At 39.7% G+C, this 26,494-nt stretch overlaps 1 protein-coding gene across 2 annotated transcripts in view; it reads right to left on the reverse strand.

Annotated features, from left to right (window-relative positions):
* Positions 1-26,494, reverse strand: part of CACNB2 (calcium voltage-gated channel auxiliary subunit beta 2) — a gene marked incomplete at both ends in the record, with an annotated part of 243,356 nt that overhangs the window by 207,706 nt on the left and 9,156 nt on the right. For both annotated transcript variants that reach the window (XM_082298428.1, XM_082298424.1), the window contains one exon: positions 26,126-26,218. In XM_082298428.1, the coding sequence (XP_082154554.1) occupies positions 26,126-26,218 (93 nt within the window). The remainder of the gene's footprint in view (positions 1-26,125; positions 26,219-26,494) is intronic.

Raw genomic sequence — 26,494 nt, forward strand, 5'->3', positions numbered from 1 at the left:
TGGCAGACTGTGATCATAGAGGGCTTTAGCATTGTAAGGTAAGTAATGTAGCACACTTGCTTCACCTCCTTTCACACCACCTTTACTGACCATGGCCAGGGACAGCTTGTAAGAAGAAGCTGTTTCCTGATGGAGCATTCAGCTTCAAAACTAATGGCTTACCTCAAGTTCAGACAAGCAAAGTAATAAACTACAGACCAGCTTGGGAAGCCAAATAATTTCCAGTTACTGGCTTGAGATTCAGGATAATACATTTATAAAACAGGACTCACCCAGGTACCAATCACAATAAAATCATAGAATGGCCTGGGTTGGAAGGGACCCTAGAGAGCATCGAGTTCCCACTTCCCTGCTACAAGCAGGGACACTTTCCACTAGACTAGGTTGTTCAAAGCCCCATCCAACCCGGCCTTGGACACTTCCAGGGACGGGGCACCCACAGCTTCTCTGGGCAACCTGTTCCAGACCCTCACCACCCTCACAGTAAAGAATTATAGAGTAGAGGGGCAGAATCACCTCCCTCGAACTGCTGCTTACATTTCTTTTGCTGTAGCCCAGGACATGTTTGGCGTTTTGGGCTGTGAGTGCACATGGCTGGGTCATGTCCCACCTTTCATGCACCAAAATCCCCAGTCCTTCTCAGCAGGGCTGCTCTCAATCTAGTTGCCCCAACCTAGCTGAAGCACCTTGCACTTGGCCTTGTTAAACCTCATGAGATTCCCATGGGCCACTTTTCAAGCTTGTCCAGGTCCCTCTGGATGGCATCCTATGCCTCAAGTGTGTCAACTGCACCACTCAGCTTGGTGTCATCTGCAGACTTGCTGAGGCTGCACTTAATCCTTTCATCTGTCATTGATGAAGACAGTAAATAACACTGGTCCCAATCATACAGGACATGAGCCCATGTCCAAGTGAACCCTGTTACAATCAGTTAAAGTAATAATCGTTAATTCAGACTAGAAGAAAGCTGTAGTGATTTTTGGCTTATCTCAACTACAGTTAAAACAATTCATGGAAAACTCACAAAGCGTTAGGCAGTCTGACCTGTACACAAATTCATACATGATTCAAAGTTTGTACACAAATCCCCTTAAGGGAAGAAAACCATTACCATGGGCGTTACAAATTCTGACAAGTAAGGTGCTAGTGAGAAGAGTGAATACTGCTTCAGATACATGATATCCACCCTTACAAATTCCTCCAAGGTTATTATCAACCTAAATTGCTCCTGATCACAAACACAAACAAAAGCTGCGCATTCTCTGGGAAAGAGCAACACCCATTCATAATGTATTCTGAACATATGTGAAGATGACACACAGCTGCACTCCCCGAAGAAGGCATGACATAACAAATGTTGGGAATGAGACAATGTTGCAGATTCCAGGTCCTTTTAGGGTTGCTTTCTGATTGCATCCAAAGAAAGCACCAACAGCAGAAACTGCAGTATACATGTGTACGTTATACCACGGAGCCCATCTGAATCAAACTCGGTTTCTTTAGGTGAGATCTATTAGACTGACCTGGAGCAATCAATGAAGTCATTCTCATGGAGAAGGAGAGCAGAGCCAACAGTGCACAATGTGAAACCACAAGAGGCTGTGCAGAAGAATACCTTGACAGTAATAAACCCCAAATACCTGGCTGAGCATTCCACTTGTTCTTAATTAAGCATATGCACAGTTTACAGGAAACCATATCGGAAACAATCTTCTCATGTGCCCCATTCAGTCTGGGCCCCCCTCACTGAACATAATTCTGCTTTTATTAGGGGCAGTCATTTTCCACTAAGGATTCCCCATTCATAGGCTAAGACTGGGAAGAAATGGTGACTTTTTCATCTGTATGATGATGGTGGGCTGGCCACTGCCTAGCCTGTATTTTTTCTAGAGAAAAGGAACCAGAATTTCCTAGTCCATTACACTGGCATTTCTTGCAAGCACTACTGGCACTTTAAAGACAGAATAGTGGAATATCTGAGTCATACAAAATGATGCCAGAAATGAAAAGGAGGGAGGGAGACAAAGAAACAGAAAGAAAAAGACACTCAAAATCCATAAATCTACCAGAAGTCCCTGAATATAAATGCTGGGGAATGAATAGCATTCATACTGCTTTGTTAGAAAACAAACTGTATTTAGTCTAGGCATCTAATGAAGCTGCAGGTTCTAACTTCTGTTTACTTTCTGTCACCAGGCAGAATCTGCTGTATCTCAAGTTGAAAAGTTCATAAACTAAACATTATTTTAAAAGTTCAAGAACTACACACACATCATTATATAATGCAAGCGCTTAGTGTCCAGAATATGCTGAAAGTTTGCCTCTTGACAGTCCTAAAAAGGCAGAAATATTTTTAAAAGCATTGATTGAGCATTTTGTATCATTACTAACAATAGCTTTCTTTAGTTCTTCGTAAATGGTTCTTTGCTTTTATTTACCTCACATCAAAACACTAATGGAAAGCATTCTAAACTTATTTATATCTAGTACAAGGCATTAACATGAAGAAATTTCCTAACAGAGAACATGTTTTCTAATGAATCTCATCTTTCTTTTTTAGCTAAATTAAATGTTCAGAGAGCTTAAAGAATGTTGGGATATACTTTAGATGAGTTTTAAAAACAATAAAAAGAGCTTCTGAATATAAGCAAAGAACTCTTGTACACGTACCAAGAATTTTTCAACTTTATCAACGTGATTAATAGTTTCATTTTGAAAGGGGCCATGTACACATACAACCCTGAAACACATGATGTTCTGCACATGCAGGCAGCAACAGTGAAAAGAACTCAGGAAACATTACAGAACTAAACAGCAAGAACTGTTCCCAGCTATCAGGCAAAGAAAAGGGGAGGCCTGTGCCAAAGTGGTGCTTTCACAGAGCTGTATCTGTTCTGAAAATGTATGTTCAGCAGCATCAGAGCAAAGTAATAAACTATGCCAAGATTAAATCTCAAAGTTTTGAAAATTACCCATGTCATTTCCTGACTCCATATTTGAAGATGCACAGTGGGGCTGATTTCCTCTCAACCTCAACGGCATTAAAAACCAGCCTCAGGAATGTAGGACACATTATCACAACTGCTCATTAAGAGATCATATCTTATATTCAGCAACACTGAATTTTACCTGGATAAAGAGATATAAAAAATGCACTGTTAAAAGTGCAACTTTGGAATTCCCTCACACTTTAACATTACAGAGAGAATAATATTCTCATTTAGTAAATAAGCAAGTTCTTTGACAAATAGGAAAATCAATTATTAAAGTGTAAGATTTAGAGTCTGTTCATACCAAGAAATCATTTTTAGAAGTAGGAATTCAGAAGCACTTTTTCTTCACAATTCTAGTACCTGAGTTTTCACGTGTGCTGGTTTCAGCTGGGGCAGAGTTGATTTTCTCCACAGTGGCTGGTACGGGGCTGTGTTTTGGATTTGTGCTGAACACAGGGTTGATAACAGAGACATGTTTTTGTTGTTGCTGATCTGGGCTTACACAGAGCCAAGGCCTTTTCTGCTTTTCATACTGCCACAAAGGCAATGGAGCTGGGGGTGCGTGGGAGGCTGGGAGGAGACACAGGTGGAACAGGTGACCCAAAGTGACCAAAGAGATATTCCAGACCCTATGGCATCATGCTCAGGATATAAAGTTTGGGGCAGAAGGAGGAATGGGGGGATGTTTGGAGTGATGGCATTTGTCTTCCCAAGTAACTGTTACATGTGATGGGGCCGGGCTCTCCTGGGGATGGCTGAACACCTGCCTGCCCATGGGAAGCAGTGACTGAATTCCTTGTTTCGCTTTGCTTGTGTATGTTGCTTTTCCTATTAAACGGTTTTATCTCAACTCACAAGTTTTCTACCTTTTACCCTTCTGATTTCCTCCCCAGCCCCACTGTTGGGGGAGCAAGTGAGTGGCTCCATGGGGCTTCACTGCTGAGAACCACGACTGCATGTCACATTGGTTAAGGTGACAACCATCCCACCCTGACCCTTCTCTCTAAAACTCAAACCTTCAACAAGAAAGAAGAAAAAACCGTCAACATCAGAAGTTCTTATTTTCCTACAGTCAAGGCACTCTGTAAAAAAAGTTTTCAGATTCATGAATTGTTGTAATGTGAGACACTTGATAATTTTCTTGCTGTATTAGTAACTATTCTTTAATCCAGAAACAAGAGTCATCTTTTCATTCTGACAAGGAATTCTTTCTAACATTTCTTGATGTCACAGGTTAGCAAGCATAGTCCCGGAAGTGATGTTCTTGCAAAGGGGTGCTTACAGCTTCCTCTGGGACCTGATAGAACCTATCAGCTGGCCAGTTTGAATATGGACAATTCTTTGAGCCACTTAAAGTTGTGACCGCCTCTGTGATCCACACTTAAGAATAAACAACCCCCCCACAGCTCTGTCTCATTTCCGGTGCTGGCACAGGTGGCTGCGGGCCCCATGCAGGGGCAGCGGGCCCGGCACAGGCCCTGCTCGGGCCAGGCTGGGCTGGGCCACGGCCATCCTGGAGCTGATGGGCCCTGTTCCACCTGCGGAACCCCCCCACTGCCTTGCCGTGGGCAGCCGGAGCAGCTCAGCTCCCCCCCCCTCCAGTGCGGCCAAGATTCAGCTGAAGTTGCACCACTGTCCGGCAGAGATCATGTGACCAACAGTGATAAGCGAAATTCCAGCTGCAAGGCCGAGGTGAGATTAGCCCTTTTAGTGCTATGAAGAGCTGAAAACCTGAGGGAAGAAAAAGAGGAGATGCTTAAAGCTGAAATTCTATTGTAAAGCTATGATATATCAGAGTACCCGTTGTAATTTCATGAAGATATGGGGGGTGGAGTGTTCAACTTGTGAACAAAAGCACCTGCACTGAGATAGGCAGATGCTGACGCAGCTGTAATTTCATGAGAAGTTTGAACAGGGAGAGATGGAAGCAATGAGGACTTTTGCTCCAAATGGGAAAGGAGAAAACCTCAGTTCCTAGAGATGCTCCCAGAGATAGTCCTAAAGATGAAGATGAGGAGGACCCTTTGCTCCAAGGGAAGGAGAAGGGCCTCTGTTCTTAGAGATGAAATGCTCCCAGAGATGGGTGAAGAGAACTTTTGTTTCTGAACGGCTCAACCTTAAAGTTGTACCTCAAAAAACTTCAAGATTTGATTTAACAGTTTTTCAAAAGAACAATATTGCAGATAAAAGCAGTTAATCTGTTAGCTAGACTTTGCAACAATATGCTATTTCTAATAAAATTTTCTTTGGGACAGGCTTCTCAAGTTCAGGATAGGACTGCTGGTTAAAATTTCAGATTAAAAAAAACTCAAAGCACTTATCACAAAACAAATATTTAAGGAACAGAAAGACACCCATTCAGGATGTAGATAGCAGGCTGAGATCCAACTTCTGGTAGATCTGGACTACTGATTTGGAGGAAAATACTTGCTGGGTAGGACACTCACATGGTGCTTAGGAGATGTTTCAAATGCCTGCTGCAGTGAGAGCTGAGTAGTTCATACAAATGGGGAAATTCTATAGAGAAACACTAAGATGAGAAAATTTCTGGGCAAGAACCCAGTCCAGCATTTTGGACATTTGCTTCTTGCAGCACAGAAGAGCAAGTATTTGTCTTGCACTGAAAAGTCAGATCACTGGAACCAGTCGTCGAAGCCTGTCTCTCATTCCTGAGATCTTTTTTTCACTTGTTTGGAATAACACTGAAAAATATTTTAAGCTTGTTACAATAAAGAAAACCTATTTTACACCTGCTCTACTTGAAGCCCTCAATATTCATGTTTCTCCGTGAACTGTGATATCAAAGGAGAATGAAATGGAAATACCACAAATACCACAGATAGGAACAATCATATTTCTAGCCTCACTCTCAACTGAGGCCAGTAATTCCAAACTGCACACAAAAGTCCATCTCATATTAGGATAGTTTCAATTTATCCATTATGGATAGTGCTCAGCATTACACGTGGAAGTTGCCTATGCAGGTCAGCTTGCAACAGATACTCTCATTGCACTCAATCCCCCTGCAGATGACAGTGGCATACATAAACTTCTGCCTAGTTAAAGCAAAAAGGGGTTTCCATGATATGCACCACCTTTCTGGGGCTTCACAGATACAACCTCTAGAAATAACAGGCTGAATCCATAAAACCCAAGCGAGCCTTCTCAAGTATAACTGAAAAACAGTATGCTTACAATTGCTAAAAAATACATTACTGCAACTGTAAAAATGCCCCAGACCTTTAATCTACAGTTATCCCTTTGTTGTACCTGCTCAGCCCCAGGTTTAGTGTTCTGCGTTGCTTCAGCAGGAGCAGATTCCTGCAAATCCTCAGGTTTAAGGCCTTGAATTTCTTCCACAGGAATTGTTTCCAGCTCATCCATGGGTCTAAGATTTAGAGTGTCCTCTGAAAGGTCTGAAATATTTGATTCCTGCAGCCTGTTTGGTGTTGGGCCCCCTGTCTCATCTCCAAGAGCAGATTCCATTGCCCACCCTGGTGCGGAGAAGGGCAGGGTGCTCCTTGAAGAAGGAGTTTGGTAATGATAACATCGGCTCTCACAGGGAACGATTACAGACACCTGAACCCTGCTCCCAGCCCCTGAATAAAACAAGAAATACATCTGCATAAAAATAGTCCTACTTTAAATTTGCCACTCTGAGCAATCTTTTCCTCTGCTCATGAGCTGTATCTATTAAAGAGCAGATTTCATTTTACTTGAAAGAATTACCTTAGAATTGACTTATGAGCAAAAAAATAGCACAGTGGGCCCTCTGAGAAGAGAGCTCTAGGAATTGCAAGGGTGATACAGAGCCAAAATTATTCAGGATTACTGAGCTTTAGTTCATTGATACTAGTGTGGTCCAAGGAGTTTTTGAGGCTTCCAGTAATCATCCTTCAGAGTTCAAAGTAACTCCAAAATCAGGACAGGAGCAGATATGGAAAGAAATTTCTACCACTGTGCAAGCATCCTCAAGAACACAGAGAGCAGATGGGAAGGAAACTACATCTCAGACTAGATTCAAGAAAGACATTTTTTACGATGAGGGCACTGGAACACTGGAAGAAGTTGCCCAAAGAGGCAGTAGATGCCCCATACCAGGAAACATTCATGGCCAGGCTGGACGTGGCTCTCAGCAACCTGATCCAGTTGAAGACATCTCTGTTTATTGGGGTAGCACTAAATGACATTCAAAGGTTTCTTCCAACCCAAACTATCATACGATTCTATGAAACACTTGAAACTCCATCAAGTGTGGTGGGACTCACAACACTGCTGGAGATCTCAGGCTCAAGTAACATGAAGAAGGAGAGTTACACAGTAGGAATTCAGTTTAGTGGTGCATCAAACACAAGATACTACAGTAGGAATTTGCTAATTAGATTCATCCAGTTTAAGTAGAAGACGATGCAAGCTTCTGATAGAAAGATTACCTATGGAATGTATGTGATCAAATATGTAGTACTGGAAAAGATGAAAGGAAAAGGCAAATGGAAGAGGCAAAAAGACAACCTGTCTACATGTTCAATCAATTTATTGTGTTTAACTAGCATTTTTCTGAAATACCAGAACTGCAGTAAAAACATATTTATTTACTTCCTGTTTAGGAAAAAGAAAATTCCCTTTCTGCCACATCTCTTAAGGTAAAAGCATATGTATAAAAAACTTTACACAAATGAAGTTTCATTATGAAAGTGTTAAGGAAACTTGATAATTGGTACAATCAATTATTAGCAATATTGCTAAGACTGCTCAACTATTTTCCTGCAGAATTATTCAGAAGAGGTAGTACCTGGTAGTTTATTAAACAATGCATGCAGACTAACAGTAAAAAATGGTTTGGTTTTAATTGCTTAGGATGCAATTGAAACAACAAGCAAACATGGGTTAAATCTTAGTCAGTCCTTGATTATTTCTCCAGAACAACACACACGTCTCAGTGCTTTTCACAAATTGTCCAGACAGATATATATCTCAGAATCTCTATCCAAAATATTAAGAACAGTTAGATAATTATTTTAGATTACTGACTCAGAGGAAAATAAATGGAAAATGAAAAGAAAAAAATGTCCCTTGGTCTCACAATAACAGTGGCATCAAAACATACTTTTGGTAATGCCTCGCATATCTAAAACCAGACAACTAGCATGTTAACTTCTGACATTACTGAGAAAACTTAAAACTCCTCAGTCTTTTATTATTTTATTTTATTCCAGCTCATATTAGATTTTGCTTACTTTTGGAAATAAACACATATAATTGAGAAAACTGTGCGCAGATTTCTGCATAATATATTATACATAATGCATCTTGATCCTAGCAGAGAACATTTTATTTTCTTACAGAGTTTTGCTTTCTTTCTTGTCAAGCAAAAACAAAGCCATAAATTTAAAAGCATCATGACTAGATCCAGTCTGTGTATCTAAAACTCCCAGCAAAGTAAGAATAAAAATTAAATATGTTTAACTTTCACAAGCCTTTAGTAGTCTAGCATGGCAGCCAGCATCTTTAGACAAGGGTGGAAAGTCCAGCTTATTCCACAGGTAGAATAAAAAAAAAAAAAAAGAAGAACTAGAATAAGCTCTGTACAAGAAACAGAAAAAAGGCATGCCTCCAGAATTAAAGATATACTAAGTACACTACTCAGCATCATCAATTTGACCAATGTTTTGTGAATGTATGTCGTATGCAGCTGTTTTTTTAGCTGTATGTTGTCAGCTAAAGAAACAGATGGATGACACAATGTGGCGTGGAGGCAGCAAGGGAAAGACCTGGAGCACAGCAATTGCGTAGCAAGGTATAAAGCTTAGATGGAGAACTGCTGGAGAGCACTAGCAAGGCAAACAGAAATTTGTCCCAATGTTTTCAATAAATATGTATTAAAAAATTAATATAAAAAACTTAAATGAATAAAATTTTAGATTTTCTTCAGTAAATTATGGACACTTCTTTGCTACTGTTCTTAACATAGTAGCTAGATTTTAAGTCACAGGATAAAAAATTCAAATGCCAATGGCATCAAGTACTATGAAACAAAGCAGGGCTCAAAAACAAAGATTAAGAGTAGGATGTACTAGTTTACAAACCAGTGCCTCTACATCCCCTCTGCATAACAGGACAGCTGCTCACAGCCCATGCAGAACTGCAGCACTGGTCACTGCATGGCATCAGCTGCCTCTGCTTCAATGGGGCAAGAGCCTTTCCTCCAAGATACAGCCACTCCCACTTGTGTCTATTAAGTCTGCATTTCATCAGGATCAGGGAAAGCCACACTCAGAAATACAAAAGCTTGCAGCCTTTGCAATATTCTCCCAAAATTTATGTACCAGGGCACTATTTCAAATCTATGATAAAAGTAATTTAAACATACGTAGAAAAATGATATAATTTGTGAGGGCAGTGAGTTGTTTCTTTGAGGCATTTTTTTCTTCCTCAAAATAACTCATTACTTACAGCCCAGATGACAGCTCCAAGAGGGGAAAATGGCTGTAACAAATCATGCCTCTTTAATCCTTAAATTTCTGGGGAGATAAGGATATTAAATACTGAATGCTCCTGGTCAGTTGTTCAAGTACCTTGTATTTTTCCCCTCCCTCCCTTCTCATTAACACAATTACCACGGTCACATGCAGGAGAGCCCCCACCTGACACACATGCCTTGCACACGTGCTGAGAGAGGCTGGGAAGAAAACACTCCTGCTTGCTTTTCAAACTGAAGATAACAACATACGGCATCTGTGTTCTTTGCTTGGACACCTATGCTCAACTTGGTCTTCACAGAGCTGCCCCCACACCTGTAGGACACCAGAGATGGCATGAGAGGCCACACTTTTCCCACGTTTACTATTCCCACCCCATATTAACCTTCTCTTACCCACCGATGTCACTGCTCAGGAAAAAGGCCCCCGCCAGCCCCTTCAGAAGGAAGGGTCCAAATGGGACACAAGGAGTCCCTTGTGTGTCCTGCTCCTGGTGCACGCCCTGTCCTCACTCCCTGGCTACTGACAGCTGCTGCTTCCCACCTTCCTCTCACAGGCTGCTCCAGGGAGGCTCTCCTGGCCATGGAAACTCACCCACACACTGCAGATCATGAAGTCCACACCAGTGTGAAGTACTTGTCTCAGCACCTTAACCAAATTCAAATCATATTCTGACTCCCTCTCATTCCTCTCACTATTTTTCTTGCCCACAAACATACAGCAGGTGCTCCAATATCAAAGGATTATTAGTAGACATTTTAATCATCTGGGTAATAAGATATTGCCTTTATTTTTTTTTAAGAACATGGAAGATAATTGGAACAAACGGTGATCTATAAATCCAGCCTGAGACTTTCCGTATCTGGAGAAACACAAGGCCCAGTGCTAGAAATCTTACTATATAATAATACAGCTTTTACTTTAAAAAAAAGATTCAAGAAGATATACTCTCAAAAAAATTTTGAAAACAACCTATTCTAATTCACATCAATATTTTAGAGAATACTGAAAGTATGAGTACAACACAGTCTAGAAAAATTATGTGTTCTATTTTACTGCCTGTAGTACATAGAGGATGATACTAATCACAGTTTAAAAACCACATTTCTATGAAAATTAAAAAACAATGAAGCTTGGATAAAAACATTACAAACATGCCTACAGTTAAGTAAGGTATAGAACAGTATATTTTGGGTTTGTCTTACTATAAAACTGCTAATATTTGGGACCTACCTTTCCAATAAGATTTTCCTGTTTTACACAGAACTTGTACTAGAATTTATACACAAACCAACACTATGTCATCATCTGTGAAAAAAGAAATAATGGTTTGGACAGAATAATCAAAAATTTAAAAGGTGACTATTTTGGCGTTTATCTTAGGTAGGTTAAGAACTCCATGCAGGTGATGGAGACAGGCTGCAAAAGAAATATCCAAGGGTACTCATGGACTTTGGGTATCTAAAAATCCACTTATGACAGATAATTACGTTCATACAATTTACCTGTTGCTCACTGACTCATTTATACTTGTGTATCTTGAATTGAGACATGTTAAAACACCACCTACTAGACTGAATTGCACGTAGGTATGCTCAACCTAAACTGGAGGTCAAAATCTCAAATTATAGGAAGTTAAAGAAATATTTCTTAAATTGGAGTTTCTGTGCCTAGTTTGTACTTGCAATAAACAGAAAGTCCCTGGAATGCATACAACGTTGAACAGAGCAGGTGTCGTTTACATGAGCCAAAAAAAAAAAAGTAATCACTGCGACTCATGGACCATTGCCCTTCAGAAAAGGTGGGTTAAATTCACACATCAGGTGCCCACTAGTCTGCCCACAACTTCAGGGCAAGAGAACTATTTTTATGTCCTCCAGAAAAAAAGGAAATTAAGCAAGTACACACACATCCTATGGATAACTTCAAAAAAAGCAAAGCTCAGCTTCAGCTCTCATGTGCAATTCATCATGCTGTCCTCTTACAGCATTACAAAAATTACAGCCAGGGAGTTTGGCTTAAGTTGAGAACTGTGCATACATTTTACCACATTCAGAATTTTCATCCTTAGTATATTACCATAACAAATTTACTACACCAAAAAGTATCATTCCCAGAAGACAAAAAAATGCTGCAAACTCTAGCACTTATCCTGAAGGATGTTACAGCAAACACCAAGCTTTTGCTCCAGATAGGAGGTCTTCAAGCTCACATGGAGGTGGGGCACCCAGATGCCAGAAAACAGGCCTAAGCCTGACCTAGTGTTACTGTCTTTGAAGTGAGAGGTTTGAAGATTGACTATGATCAAGTGTTTTCCAGTGGACTCTCTCCACTGGTTTTGCTTCCTACTCTTTTGGTTGTTGTTCCTACAATAAGCACATTCCATTACAATTCATATTAGGAATGATTGTTTGCCACATCGAACATTATCTTCAGTTTCTCCTCACTTTCAAGAATTTTTATATGCAAAAATGGGACCCTTCATTAGCTCTTTCGGGGTTGGTCTTTTTGGGAGGGGGAAAGAAGCAGGGGAGACATGAGACACTATATTCCAAGACAAAGTAAAGACAAATAGTGAAACAAGAAGATAATCAATTTAGTTCTAAGAATTTAAAAAGTAGCTCACTTAGCTATGTTCTGTATTAAAATTTTTGTCTAAATGAGAATCATAATACTACAGGGGAGCAAGGCTGTGTAAGGCTTTCCTTTATTTTTATTATTATTATTATTAGTCACTTTATGGACTACCATTACATAAAATAAGAGCTTTAAAATAGTTTTAAAACCAATCTCTTGGTCAATCAGGTGGTTGTCATCAATTTACTTGATTTATATTAAAAAAGAAAGAAAAATGTCACCGTTCAGAAAAGCTTTAAGGTTGATATTAATGACAATGAATGGTCTGACTAACAGAATGAAACTGAAGCCTCTTAAAACTCTTGATCCAATTCTCCCCAAGGTCTGAGCTCCAAGGCATCATTTTTTGGTTTCTGTAAAGAAGTCCTTGTGTTCTATTTTTATTTGCTAGAAAATTACTCCTAGGATTGTTTCACGCAGACCATAGTACTATTCCATGAAGTAAAAGTTACCATGCACCATCTGAACAATGGGCTTTTTCAGTGTAATGTTTTTTGGGAATTACAGTATTAGATTAATGAGATGTGCAAATTTTTTATCAACTCAGTCTCCAAAAGCAATGAGTCACTCCTAAATGCAGAACAGCAATAAAATTAAAAACAGCTTATGTGCTGCTGTATCCTACACCCCACAGGTATTAGAACATATGATTAGAACAGATGCAAAAGGTTTCCATTGAAATAAGATGTATAGACACAGAAAGCACTGTAGCAATGTGTGCTGAATCTGTGCTCAATAGCTAAGGAGGTGCTATTAATGCTAAACAGCTCTAGAAACATCAGCTGAGAAGAAAGCCTGAGCGTCAGACACAGGTATGAGCAAAAGAGACTATTCACAGCAACCAACCACAGGCAGCTAAATGAGAAAACCAGTTCCCTGATGTTCCCCCTGTACTCAGTGGGACTACAATTCCTTCTTCTGGAGAGTATTTCAGAGCACAAGACTAATTTAGGCAATACAAATCAACTTCTGGAAGAGACAGTCTGTCTCCACAACTATCAAGCACACACAAGAATGCTGCTAGCTTGGGTGAGAGCTCAAAATGCACTTTCCTCCCTGCCTAATGCTGACAGCATCCACTGGAGGCAACCAAAACAAGCTAAGCAACAGAGACTGTGTACCAGGTTCTCCTCTTCTCTTAAGAAAATCAAGATACAAGCAATGGGAAAAGGATTCTAAAATAGAATAGTTCAAATTGTACCAAACCTTCTCATGAAAAAACAGACAAGTTTTCAAAGTGGATAGTAATTAATAGATACTCTCTTAAATGGCAATGATATACCATATAAGGAGCAAACAACATTTATCCAAATGCCTCAGTCACCCTCATTTATGGTGCCTAGAGACCTAACAAACAACAGACTGCTAGCAATCTGATAAATTGGTTCTATTCCGAAATCCCTAGAATACTCTATACAGCAAATGGGCCCTGTAAAATGTTTGTAGCCACAGTGGGAAAATTTCCCTTTGTTTACCCTGGTATTCTGGGTTTTCTGCTTACAAAGGCTGGGAATTCTTCCCTGTGCTGACAGAGTACCTTCATTTCCATTTCTGTCTGCTTCCTGACCTCTCTCATACTTAACACCTGCTGACATCACAATTTTCAATATATGTTTTGTCAAAGCATTTTTTCAAAACAGGATTTGAAGTCCCCTGTTAGCAGCTGGGGTCATCCATGCCAATGAGACAGGTGTCAACCTGTGGAAGAAATGTCCAGCAGTCACAGGGAGAAAATGGTCCAGCCATTGCCCAAATCCAGAAACTTCTGGAACACAGAAGGTTGGGCCTCCTCACAAACTGTTTCCTTCCAAGGAAATTACAATGTAAGGGGGTGAGGAAAAAGGCAATGGTGTTTACATGCATCTCTTCTTGCCATGCTGCACATTGCATGTGCTCCAAACCCAGGGGCTTCCCACAGAGGGACTAAAGCATCCAAGTTTGATGGCTTTTGGCATGATAAGGACTTCAGCCACACCCTTCAGCCACGGGCTGTACTGTACATAGCAAAAATCCACATAACCATTCCTATAGCCCTCTGTGGCTAAGAAGCAGCATGCAGCACTTGAGCCAAAGCAGCACTGGAGCAATGCCACCTGGGGCTGGAGAGGACACCTGCCAGGACACAGCATCCAAACCCCTCCCCTCATCACACCTGAGCAGCCTGTGCAGCCGCACTGGCCCAGCAAACCAGCACAGCGCAGTTTGGTAGCTACACCATTGGCAAATGCCTCTCCAGCAGCTCACCCTCTCGTCTGAGGGTGTCTCCTTGCTCCCGTGGCTGACAAAATTCCTGCCAGCCAAGTGCAAAACAATGAAAAGCCCTTTCCCAAGTTGGCAGAGATGGGGTTTATACACATCTCAGATTTTCATGGTGCTCTGGTTTGGGATAACCTACATAATAAAACTAATGATGTATTTTCAGGCAGATCCTGTCTTCCTGGAAATATAAAGGAAATTGTATTTCCAACTCTTGAATGATGACTAAAATACCAGTTTCACAGAAAAATTTAGTTATGCATACACGGTTAAACAGACTTGAAAGGGAAGTCCATTAGTACAAATAAGACCAAGTTATGGCCTTGCTCCACAGCTGGCAGTACCACATCAGTAAGACCTTTCAAAAAGCCTTATAAAGAGCTAGCAGAGAAAAATCCTTGAGTGACACTCAGAGTAAGCAAAGGTAAATGTTTGCCAGATTAACTGTAAATTGCAGCTGCTTGACTTCAAGAATGTGTTCTGAAAAACCATGAATAATGCCAGTCTTACAAATACAGTCAACTTTCCTAACATGAAAAATAAAATCTCATGTATGCTGCCAAGAAAGTCTGACTAGAAACTTTCTGTTTAAGTTTTTTACAGCCTAGGAATAGGATTTCCCCCAAGTCCATCTACCAAATATTCAGGCAATGAGGAGGTCATTCAATGTCTAAATCAAGGACTCTTCTTTTTGGATGCATAAATTGATCCAGAATTTTAAGCTGATGGACTACAAATTTTCCAATGGGGGAAAATTAAAAATATCTTGGAAACAGCAGAGATAATAATTTCATCTGGCCAAGGTCTGTCTTTATTTGCAAACAGCCTGCAAAACCAACAGAACTGGCAAGTCTAAACAGGTTAGTACTTTACAGTACAAAAATTAGAAAAATGGAAAAGATCAATGCCACCTCCTGAACAATATGCTGCAGTCTTTAGTCAGAAGCACAGTACAAATAGATCCATTTCAGAGCAACCCCAAGGGAACCATCAGAGAGGACAGACTCCCTCTGGAACTGGGGCTGGGGCTTTTGCTTTGCAGTGTTGATAAAAGGACAAATGGTGCACACATCTCCCAAAATCATACTATCTCAAACCCTGCTTGTTCCCATGGATGAACTTTCTCTCTTTAATTTAATGAAGCAAGCACTGCAACAGTGGGTTTCATTATTATTTCATCTCTTCATTTCCCCTGGCTATTAGTAACTCCTAGCTAAATGTAAGCCACCCACAAGTGGCCACATCAACAATCAACCAACCATAGCTACAAACAGGACATGTAGCATCAAAAACACACATTTTCCAGTGGTTTTCGGCTCCATTTACCATTAAAAAAATTAAGAACTAATAGGACATTCTCCAGATGATGTACATTTGATGCATGCTGGAAATAAACCCCAGATTTAGCTGACCCGGCTTTGCGAGAAAATACAATACGAGGCTGAAGGATAACAAAGAGGGAGTGACATCACATGTCACAGGAGACCAAAGGATTTTCTGAGTGCCGTGTAAGGATTGAGCTCTGGGCTGATGTAATGGATTTTGCCACAGTAGAAAGCAGATTTCTGATTGAAGGAACAGCAAATCAAATCCCAAATCCTGTGTTAAACAGGATTTTACCACATTGACTTTTAAGCATATAATGGGACTAAATTAAGTAAACTGTGAGTTGAACTCTGAGTAGGAAATATTTGCAAGATACAATGTGATACTCCTGTGTACTTCAAACAACCAGGAATCTTTCTAAAATAAATATCATATAGAGGCTGAGCACTGTGCAAAAAATTCAAGCATTGTTCTAAGCAGCTCTTGCTTACAAGCAATTAATCAGTAAGACTAGAAAAAAAAAATCTTAAACCTTCCAGAGAGAAGTTGTTTCCATTAAAAAAGCACATGGCACACTGCCAATTCTCCCAGACTATCTCCAATGAATCACTGCTTCTTGGGCCTCAGAATGATGCTGTCTCTCTTTCCCTTGGCTGTGTCATCTCATTCCAAGGCTTTATCTCAACACCATACTTTATCATCACACTTATTTATTGTGTAAAGTGTTGAATAGTTTTCTACATTCAGATTTTAAAGTATATTAGCAGCATAATTGGTCAAATCTATTGATGTGCTTTCATTTCTTTGTCATGTTTTAGTAGCATTTTCAATACTGTTCACTTTTCTCAGATAGTAACAGGAACTTGAAGATTTTACACATTTTAATCTTCAATATGTTCAAACTGCTTATGGAGTTTGAGCAAACACTATTTCTCCTAAGCATGGGAGGTTTTACTTTAACATATTATTTCAGCATTTTACTTAACAATACAAGCAGTTTAGGAAAGCATCTTATTTCCACTTCAGTTTAAATGGGAGATGATGGATAAATTGTAGCTAACATTGGAAAGAGATGTATAAAACCAACCAAGTCCTGATTAAACTCTATTACTAAGTCTGGCAATTTTCTCAGCAATTATTTCAAGGACAAGGTTGAAACAGTATTTAATCTTTGCTTATTATAAACAAACATTTCCTTGACACATTACTGTTTTCAAAAGAATTCTTCAAAAATAAATAAGGTCAAAGAAGCTGGACAAAGAATAATTGATTTTTCAGAGAACTACACATGCAATAACATGTTTTTAGAAAAGTATTAAGAGGAGATTACTGAACATATGGTATACTTTTCACCATTTGTAGGAAAAATAAACCCAACTAGCAATGCTTCACTGCTGTTTCTACAGGAACAATGACTTCTGCCTTCAGCTCAGTCTCTGCAAAAGCAGGATCTGATAAGGACACTTTTGAGAGCCATCTGATCAACCATGGCTTAAAGCTGTATTTCTAAAATAAAAGACACAGCAATTAAAGGTGATATGGCATAAAAGAGAAGGCTAGTTTTCACCCTGTAACAGACTCCCCAGGTTCAATCTGCAAAACAACTGAAAACTCGAAAACACCAGTGGAGACAATAGGAGGAAGCATATCAAAGGCATATATAAATATATTTCTCCTTTTCACTTCATCCACCCTCCCCTCTTTCAGCTCCCCACCTGTTTGCAGGAAAAAGTTCTCTTTCCTATCCAAGACCTGATTATCCTCTTAGTAAACCATCTGATGAAGGCCATTTAACACATAGGGGATTACAGGTTTATGTGGTGCTTAGAATGAATGCTGCACATCTCAAGAGCATTATTAATGACTTTCTTTGGCAGAAGAAAAAGAATTCATATATTCTACAATATCAGATTTTAAGAAAGTTTTTTATATACTTAGGACTGCTTCAGGTCCTACTCTTTTTAGGCCAGTCATATTCAGGAACTAAAATATTATGTGACCATCAGTAGAAACAACACTCACTAATTGTGCTCATGTGGATGTCACTCTACAATTTGATAACAAAAAAAAACTTTATTGTAAATTCCTGAGAAGACTTACAATTAAGTTTAAAAGTATTGGAGCACCAATCTTTTCAATTAACCTAGTATTCCAGCAAAATCTGAGTGAGATCACACAAAAAAAAGCAACATTCAAGTCTACAGGAACATATAATCAGTGCTGGAAGTACTGTCTAAACACATAGCCCAAGAGAAGACAGCTCTCTGCTGCAACTGCCCATAAAACTGGCAATTTTGTGACTAACTGAACAGAAATGGCACATATATTTTGCAGTGTATCTATTTAGTGAGGGACAAAACTAAGCACTCCTGAGTTGGAGCAGGTATGTACTGGTGGAGTATCGTGAAAGACAAAAGAGTCAGTAACACCCCCTGGTTAATTGCAAAGGATCTTTCTTTACTCCCTGAGTCCTGTCAGCGACTGGGAGCAGTTCATCTTCACGATGGAGAGAAGCTGAAGCAGCTTGCTGCACATTGGCCAACCAGCAGTTATTTTCCTATGAATCGCTTGTGTTTTGGAGCAGAAGATGACATTTGCTTTACAGAGGATCAAACTGTTCCCTTTTGTTAGGCGTTTGTTCCCAATCAAAACCACACAGCATAAATGCAAACCCTGAAAATCAATGCAATATTGAAAATTACAAAAAATACTTCAGGAACTAAGAAATTGTTTATGATGCACTTACATGTAATTATAAACTGAATTTTGCAAGTGACTTAAAACATGTTACATCTAAAAAGACCCCCCATATTTTAAGGCCTTGTTAAAAAATTTCCAACTAGATAGGCCCATAAGAAAAAGTTGTAAAAATACTGCATTTATCTTCATAAAACATTTTTTTACAGTGTCTGCATTAGCTATAAATATATGCATCAGAAACCTTGTTCCATTGCAGATACTTTGTATGTCTATTCTTACTATAACTAGAAGACATCTATGATAGCATATAATAAACCTTGCATCTCACCACAAATTTATTAAGACAATGCTGCACACAAGAACTAGAAACCACACTGAATTTTCTGGGAGAAATATTATCAGGGGACAAAATAAAACAAAACACTTGATTCTCATTCAATCCTATTCCTAATTTTGATCTTAACTGTTTATATCTGTGTAGTTTTTTCTTGGAGCTATTGCTATACCCCATGCAAGAGAGCAGCAAATACAGGCAATAAGCTGCAAGGCTTTTGAGAGGTTCAGCTCTTGCAAGTCCACTTTGATTAGAACAACACTGAAAGATGGAGACTGTCAGAGAGCAATCACCAGTTATAAAGATATTTGGACAAAGAGAAAGGCTTAAGCCTAACTCAGGGTTTAGGCTTTCTGCTCATTCCATATGCCATCCACTATGATGGAAGAGTCTCCAATTGTATCTTTAGCAAAGTTGCAAAGATCACTCTTTACCTTCATCAGTTTGACTAAATGCTTAAAACCCCCTCACATCTCTGCCTGCCCCAACAGTTAAGCCCTTGTCTCCTGCCCCTCCTCCTCTGCATGGAGGCAGCTCTGTCACTAGCTGAAACCCTCTGGCTCAGCGATGCACAAGTCCTGCCACACCTTTTGAATGTCCTGCTACAAAATGATGCATCTGATGCTGCCAAACTTGATTGAGTGCAGGCTGTGGCAGACACTGAGCAACTGGAAAGCCCCATTCGTCCTCTCCCTCACAGACCCAGAGAAGCACACAGCCAGCAGTCAAGACAGCAGCAATGGGAATGTCAAAGGAGGAGGTTCAACAGCTGCCACCCCCAGGGATGCCACCCACCCACATTCAGGGCTTGCATCTCCCTTGTTCTCTCCCAGCAGGCCTCATATAACCTCTGAGACACCTCTCAACACCCACCCATCAACTCAGCAAACTCCAAAGCAACGCTGGCAATCATCTCAGCAGACATCAGAAATGAGGCCCATCTTCAAAATTTCCACTGCTGCTTGGAAAAGGATGGGTTGACTTCAGCAGCATGCAGAGTAACATCAAACATGTACACCCATTCAAGGCTACAAAGAGAGCTCCTACCCTTCCGTTTTTAATAAAGGATTACATGTAGTTTTGTCCCCCCTCCACAGTAATTTTCTCTTACCCTGCTGCAAGAAGTGTAAATGCAAGTAAGAAGAGCATTAAGATGTTTTGCCTGTTTGTTTTGGTTAGAGGGTGTGTGGAGTTTTTTTAAACACATGGCAACATTTTGATTTCTATTCTTAGAAACCATTTGAGGCAAAAAAGGGCCCATGAAAGAACTGAAGTCCACAAATGAACTTCCTTTCTGCTGGGTTTTTCTCAGCCATCTCCCCTCCAGTCATGCCTGCCAAAATCCCATACTTTATAGGGGCATCTGTTCTATTCTCTCCAGGCCAAAAAAGGAGACTTTTCAAGCTCTTACTACAGCCAAGGAAATCTATAGCTCAATGAGCCTAATGTGATTTTTTTTTCCCCCATGTCTGCAGCTCCACAACTGCCAAGGGTAAGTCCCTTTCCCCCCTCCCCCTTCCTCCAGCCCCATGCTCCCAATCCAGGCCTCTTTTAAAAGCTGTCCTCCTCCCACTCCCCATCTAACTGCTTTTTACCACATGACTGAGGAACTGAGAACAATTCATTTATTCGTTTATGAGCCATAAATGAAACTCTACATCAACAGCTGAACTGACATATTCTTATGAATCCCTGCACTGCTCTAAGTTCTTTACCCCTGCTGTGAACTTGGTATACTTCATACAAGAAGAAATACATAAAAAAACAGTTGCTTTCCCATACTAGTACTACTCCTAGAATAGGATCACAATAAAGGCAGTCTCACTCAATCTGACTAAAAACTGATTCACACTGCTCAGTACAAACAGCAGGTCACCCTAAACTACACTGCCTGCCCATGATTTAAAGTCACACATTGGCCTTCAGAGGAAAGTTTGGTTCCTTCCACTAACACCAGAAGAACAGAGCAGTACAGACATCATACTCCACATGCCAGCTTCACTGTAAGGTGGCTTTATCCAAGTGCAATGCATTTCTTTCAATAACTTAACAGTTTATGGTGAAAAACAGAGCACCACAATTCTATCAATTCCCCATGAAATAACAGTTTTAATGTGTTTCAAATAAGCAGACGTTCTAGAATGTATCACTGGTGTAAGGCTTCAGTGCAACCACAGTAGCAAGCACAGGCCACAAGCATCACTGCTGTGGCTTTCAGTGAAATCTGCAGAAGGAGACCAGAAAAAATCTGAACCTAACAAAACAACCCCAGACATTTGCATCAGAAATAGGAGATGAGAAAATTAAGCTGAGCAGTAGGTATATATTTTTATGTCTTACAATCAGTATTTGCACAATACCTCTAAAAGTGCCTCACGTACCTCATTTTGTTATGGGCAAAGGCTAATGGCAAGTCTGAAAAGCTTCTTTTTCCTCTACAAGCAAAATAAGTCTCATAACTTAAGACACACAAAGGATGTAAGAATATATTAATTGGCAAATGAGCCCTATTTTTAATTATTTATTTAGATTTTCTGGCTAGACACAATCTTGTTCACATATGTCTTCAAGAAGCAGGAATAGTCCTAGCAGGGAAAAGAGGCAGGTTTTCAGCCTAAGATTGTTTAGTACCAGGCGTGAAGACCAAAGCTAATATCTGTGCCCACTCTACACAGCTCTTTGTGGCTCAGCATGTAAATGCATAACTTCACTGGCAGGCTGCATCTATGAGCTGAATACATAAGCTCTTCCCCTCACAAAAAGGAAAAAAAAATTAAAAATCAAAGCTAAGCTCTACATCTGGAAGAAAAAACACAATTAAAAGAAGAGGAATACACTTCTGACATTGCCCAGTTCTCTGCTGAAATCAAGATTAAGAGGCATGTTTATGAGCAAAATTAAGTCAGTATTTTCAAATTTGTTTTTAGAGCAAATCTTAGTTCTACCATTCATAAAATTCAATAGGTAATTACACAGCTAGGCAAACGTCCTTAGAGGAAAGTAGAAGAATAATGAATTCCCTACATAATTATTTATAGCTGTGTTTTTGAGTGAACACAATATAACAGGCATCAAGCCAATATTTAAAGGGAAAAAAAACAGATTTGTAAAACCTTAAATATTTCTGTAAGCTGGTCCATAGACAACAGCCTATCTCACAATCTAATCTGCCTTTGCAATACATAAAAATCCCAACAACTTATTCTGCCTCTGTGATTAATCATTATGATTTAAAATAAAACCTTGACAAAGATGGGTCCAGAAGCACAACCACAAAATCTGTAATGCTATCAGAACATGCAATTTGCTCAAAATAATGTTCCTGGGAAGTGCCATAGTGTCATGTGCAAACTATTTTGTCTGATCCGTATTTTGAAGAAACCCTCGGGAACAAAATCATTACCAAGCATCAGTCAAAATGGCAACAACTAGAGATCAGATCCAATTCATTCTTTCATAACTAACCCTAAGAACAAGCTGCTTATCATTCCAAAGCTCAAAAAAGATGATGAAAACTATATAACACAATGTCCTTTAGCTCCCTAAAGACAACTGATTATATTCAGTTAGGAGCTGACTGGTGTGCAATGATGCTTCTGCTTTTCAAACACACAGCTTAATTGCCAATACAACTTCACAAGAAAACAGAGAGGAAAAAATTTCCCTCTCCTGCTATTGAAAAGACAAGCAGTAGCTGCTACCAAATAAAAAGACAAATTGTTGTTATTTTCTTAAGCTCAAATATCATCAATAATATGCTGGAGACAAAGCTAAACAAACATTTTTTTTTGTAACAAACAAATAGAACATGATCCAAAACATTACCCTAAAATCTCGTAGCTTTCATAGTGTCACAAGTAAAAATTAAAATAAAAATCTATATCAATACATAAAATCCACAGCACAAAGGAGCTTTAAGTGGATTGAAGAGAATGGGGTTTTAATTTTTATATTGTATACAGATGCTCTTGCTCCAGTTTAAGCCTTCTTTTATACACATTAGAAACAATACTGGATAGATTGCTCTGCTCTACTTCAGCACTCCACAAAACAGATTTAAATGGAAAAGATCATAGCACACAGGGCTGTGCAGAGCACATTTCATTCTTCTTATATAACAGCAGGAGTTTTCAAGCAATTTGAATGTTACTTGGTTTCATTTGAAGGAGAGAGAACAAAGTTGGCATTATTTTTATTACCGTAGCATGTGGTATGCATAGCAGGAAAGCTGCCAGGTATATACTGGAGTATGTCCTTAAGGAAATACTAAAACACAAACAATAATGCATTATCTGTGTTAGCAACAGACATGAAGTCCCTCCCTCCTGCAGCAGCTTTAACTTAAATGCCCAGCAGCTCTGTGGATTCAAAAGACTGAATCCTATCTCCTTGCTCTTGCCAAAAACCTCAATTGCCTTCAACGTGCATAACATTTCCTTAGGACTAAATATATTTGTCTTTTTTTGTCCAGCCACAATATATTGCTCTGTTAGGAAATACCCACTTTCCATCGATGCTTATGACAAGAACCTGCACACCTCTCACAGCTCCCACAGCTTAAGGACAGGCCAGCTAAGTATGACACCTTCCTTCCAAACATTCTTTCTTCCTTATGAGGAATGCAGACAGATCTTAGTGACAAATGCTCAGGACAATCCCAGGATTCCTTCTTCAGTGCAGAGGGGAGTACTTGTAGAGATGCACATAAAAGTTGCAGGACAAGTTAAGAACTAAATGGGAAAGGAAACAGGAACCCAGAGAGGGAAAGGAGGTTGGAGAAACAAAAGGCAGCTATAGGCATCATAAGCATTGCTGAAACAAACAGGTTGTGTATATTCCATGTCTAGATCAAAACCACTGTCAAATAACTCCACAAATCCCTTTTTAAGGAAGAACTGTCTTCCTGGTTTTAAGATAGCACTAAAATAAAATAACAAGAAATGAACATCATTGAGTCTATAGGGTTTAAATTCATATGTCTGCCCTGCTTTTCTGCAATTTTCATCCATCTTGGAGAAACACAAAAGTTAATGGATTTACTTTTTCCCCTACAAATAAATGGTTATTGCAAATCAATTATTCTCATTTATACCATGTAAAATATCCTGCCAGATAGCCAGAGACAAACAATATGTAGACCAAGAGGGTTTCTGGGGAGGGCACAGCAGCTGAGCCAGCGGAAAACTGCCCTCATTCTGTTTAATACCTGGAGCACTGGGCACCCTGGTCATGTTGGTGGCAATTCTTCCTTAGTGCAAGAGAAACCAAACTGTCCCAGGAGAAGAATCAGAGCAGGAAAGCCTGTTGAAGGCACAATCCAAGTTCTGACACAAACCTCTCAGCAGCAACTGTGAAGAGGCATTTCTCTCTTTTATCTGCTACATCTTGAACAGCTCTGCCTGTACATTACTTGCTAGGAATGTTTTGTGGGGATTTTTTTGTAATTTACTCTGGATAATTTCACATAATGTTTTAGTGTAATTCATTAATTCATTTATCCATTAACATCCCTTCATTATCTTCAGTGACAATAGCATTTCAAAACTGAGTTTTGCTTCAGCTATCTATGAAATCTCTAATTTTCACAGAAGCCTATTCACCTTTCAATCATTTGTATTACATCACTCAAATAACTACTAAATTTTGATTTATTTCAGGGATTTTGCTTTATTTCTTCTGTAAAATCTACACTTGAAGTCACACTCCCTTTAGAACCCTCAGAAAGATATAGACAGACTACAGCTCACCAACCCTGCTTTCTATGCTAGTTTTGGAGATTTGGTAAATCATGGCTCACAGTCTGTAGAGACAACCAGATCTCCAATGACTACACAAGCCCACTTCAACATCACTACTTTTTTGATGATCCACCTCCTTGTGGATCCTCCTTTCCCTGCTCCCCACCATGACAAGAGGAGCAAGAGGATATACTTGAAACTAACTTCAGATTTCTTTTAGGTAAACAAGAAAGGCAAAGAAGCATGTGCAGCTGGTGTAAAATAAACACTCATACTCTGCTAAAAATGTTCCAGGCTGAATTGAATATCCACAAGGAGCTAAGGAAAACAGCAACACAGAATTCCTTACAAAGATTCCTTGGAATGGGAGATCCTTTTGCTACTCTCAACCACTACTGGGACTGGATTTTTTCACAGTATTTTAAGACAGGACAAAATATCCCAAACAAGTAATTTACTTGATCCAGGGTTTCCACCTTGATATTGTTTACTGCCATGCCGATGATCAATTAATATTTCATGTCTATGTCCAACTGACACAGAAATGTAATAAGAGCCTGACTTTATCAAATCCACAGCCTATCACAAAACCTACCAATACAATTATAGCAGGACAAAGTCGAACAATTTTGTAAACAGAAGATGTGTACTGATACAATCAATGCAACATCCGTGAAGTCATTAAATGTTTGGGGATGAAGGAACATGCAAAACAAGCCAGTAGAGAAGGAGGTGTGATGCCTGCTCATGGTAAAAAAAATCCCTCTGCTATGAAAGCTCCCAAATTCCAGAACCTCTCTGAAAAAGATGGCAAAGTCTGCACTGACAATACCGTGGCTTAAATCAGCTGGGCATGAAGAACTCTGTTTCAGACTCTGCACAGGCTTGGTCACTGTGGGTGCTTTGGGTACCATTTCTGCTCTCCAACTTGTCAGCCACACGCCCATTGACACACACCCTCAAAAGCACAGTCTCAGCAGCACTGTCCTGCAGCCACAGCCACGCTGGACTCTGGATACACTTCCAGATAGCCTCTCCTGGCCAGATGGAGCTGTCCTCCAAGCACCCACACTGGTCTGGGATCCCCATGATGTTCCACTAGGATCTCTCCCTTTGAAGGAGTCACACAGACACCAGGGCACGGGAGCCTACAACACCACCCCATCTTCTACAGGCTCTTTCCAGCATCGGTGCAATGGGGACAAATGCTGCCAGGGATTTTCCCTCCAACCCTGCCTTAAAATAACACTGGGATGTGGGAGGAAAGTGTCTAGGTTAACACTGCCTCATGCAGCACTATTTTAAGCAGGAAAACCCTGAGGCTTGTTAGGGTTTTGATTTTTTCTTCCACGTGGTGCCACTTTAGGCACTTCCATCAGACTTTGTCTCCTCCTCCAGCTTTAATCACCTGATGGCATTAGAGTAACAAAAATAAGGATAACTACTATACATGGAAATGAATGAGAAAAGAAAAAGTATTTTTATGCCAAGATCAAAACAATAGCAACCAAATATTTTTCATTGTGCCAGAAGAGACTTCTGCTATTTTTCAGACTACAGCATCACTCTGATTAGACAACTTACCAAAAAAAAATTAAAATTACATTTTGAACATTTACACCAGCAAGCCATCCAGTCTTTCACAAGCTGAAAAACTCATACCTGGCGTACGAAACTGTTGGAGGTAGTGTCAGAAGATGTACTCCCATCTGATCCTTTAAATCTGTTTTTCCTTCTTGCCCCTTTACCATAAGACTGTTTAAAAAAAAAAAAAAAAGAAGAAAACACAGATTAGAGAAACAGCATTATAGCATTAGTTTGTGTTGCAAAGAAAGTTTCCTGTGTCTCCTAGGCTAGCAGGGATTCAGATTATCAGCTTTGTGCCAATCAATAAGCACATATTCAGTAAGTAACTGATGGGATGTGTGTGCAAGTGCTCACCAAGCTCGGTCAATTGAGCCCTAAATGTTTTGCTGTTGTTGGGGTTTTTTCACATTTGGGTTTCTAAAAGCAATTATAGACTCGCAGAGA

The sequence above is a fragment of the Coloeus monedula genome (genome assembly GCF_965178545.1).
Source record: "Coloeus monedula genome assembly, chromosome: 1".
NCBI classification, from domain to species: domain Eukaryota; kingdom Metazoa; phylum Chordata; class Aves; order Passeriformes; family Corvidae; genus Coloeus; species Coloeus monedula.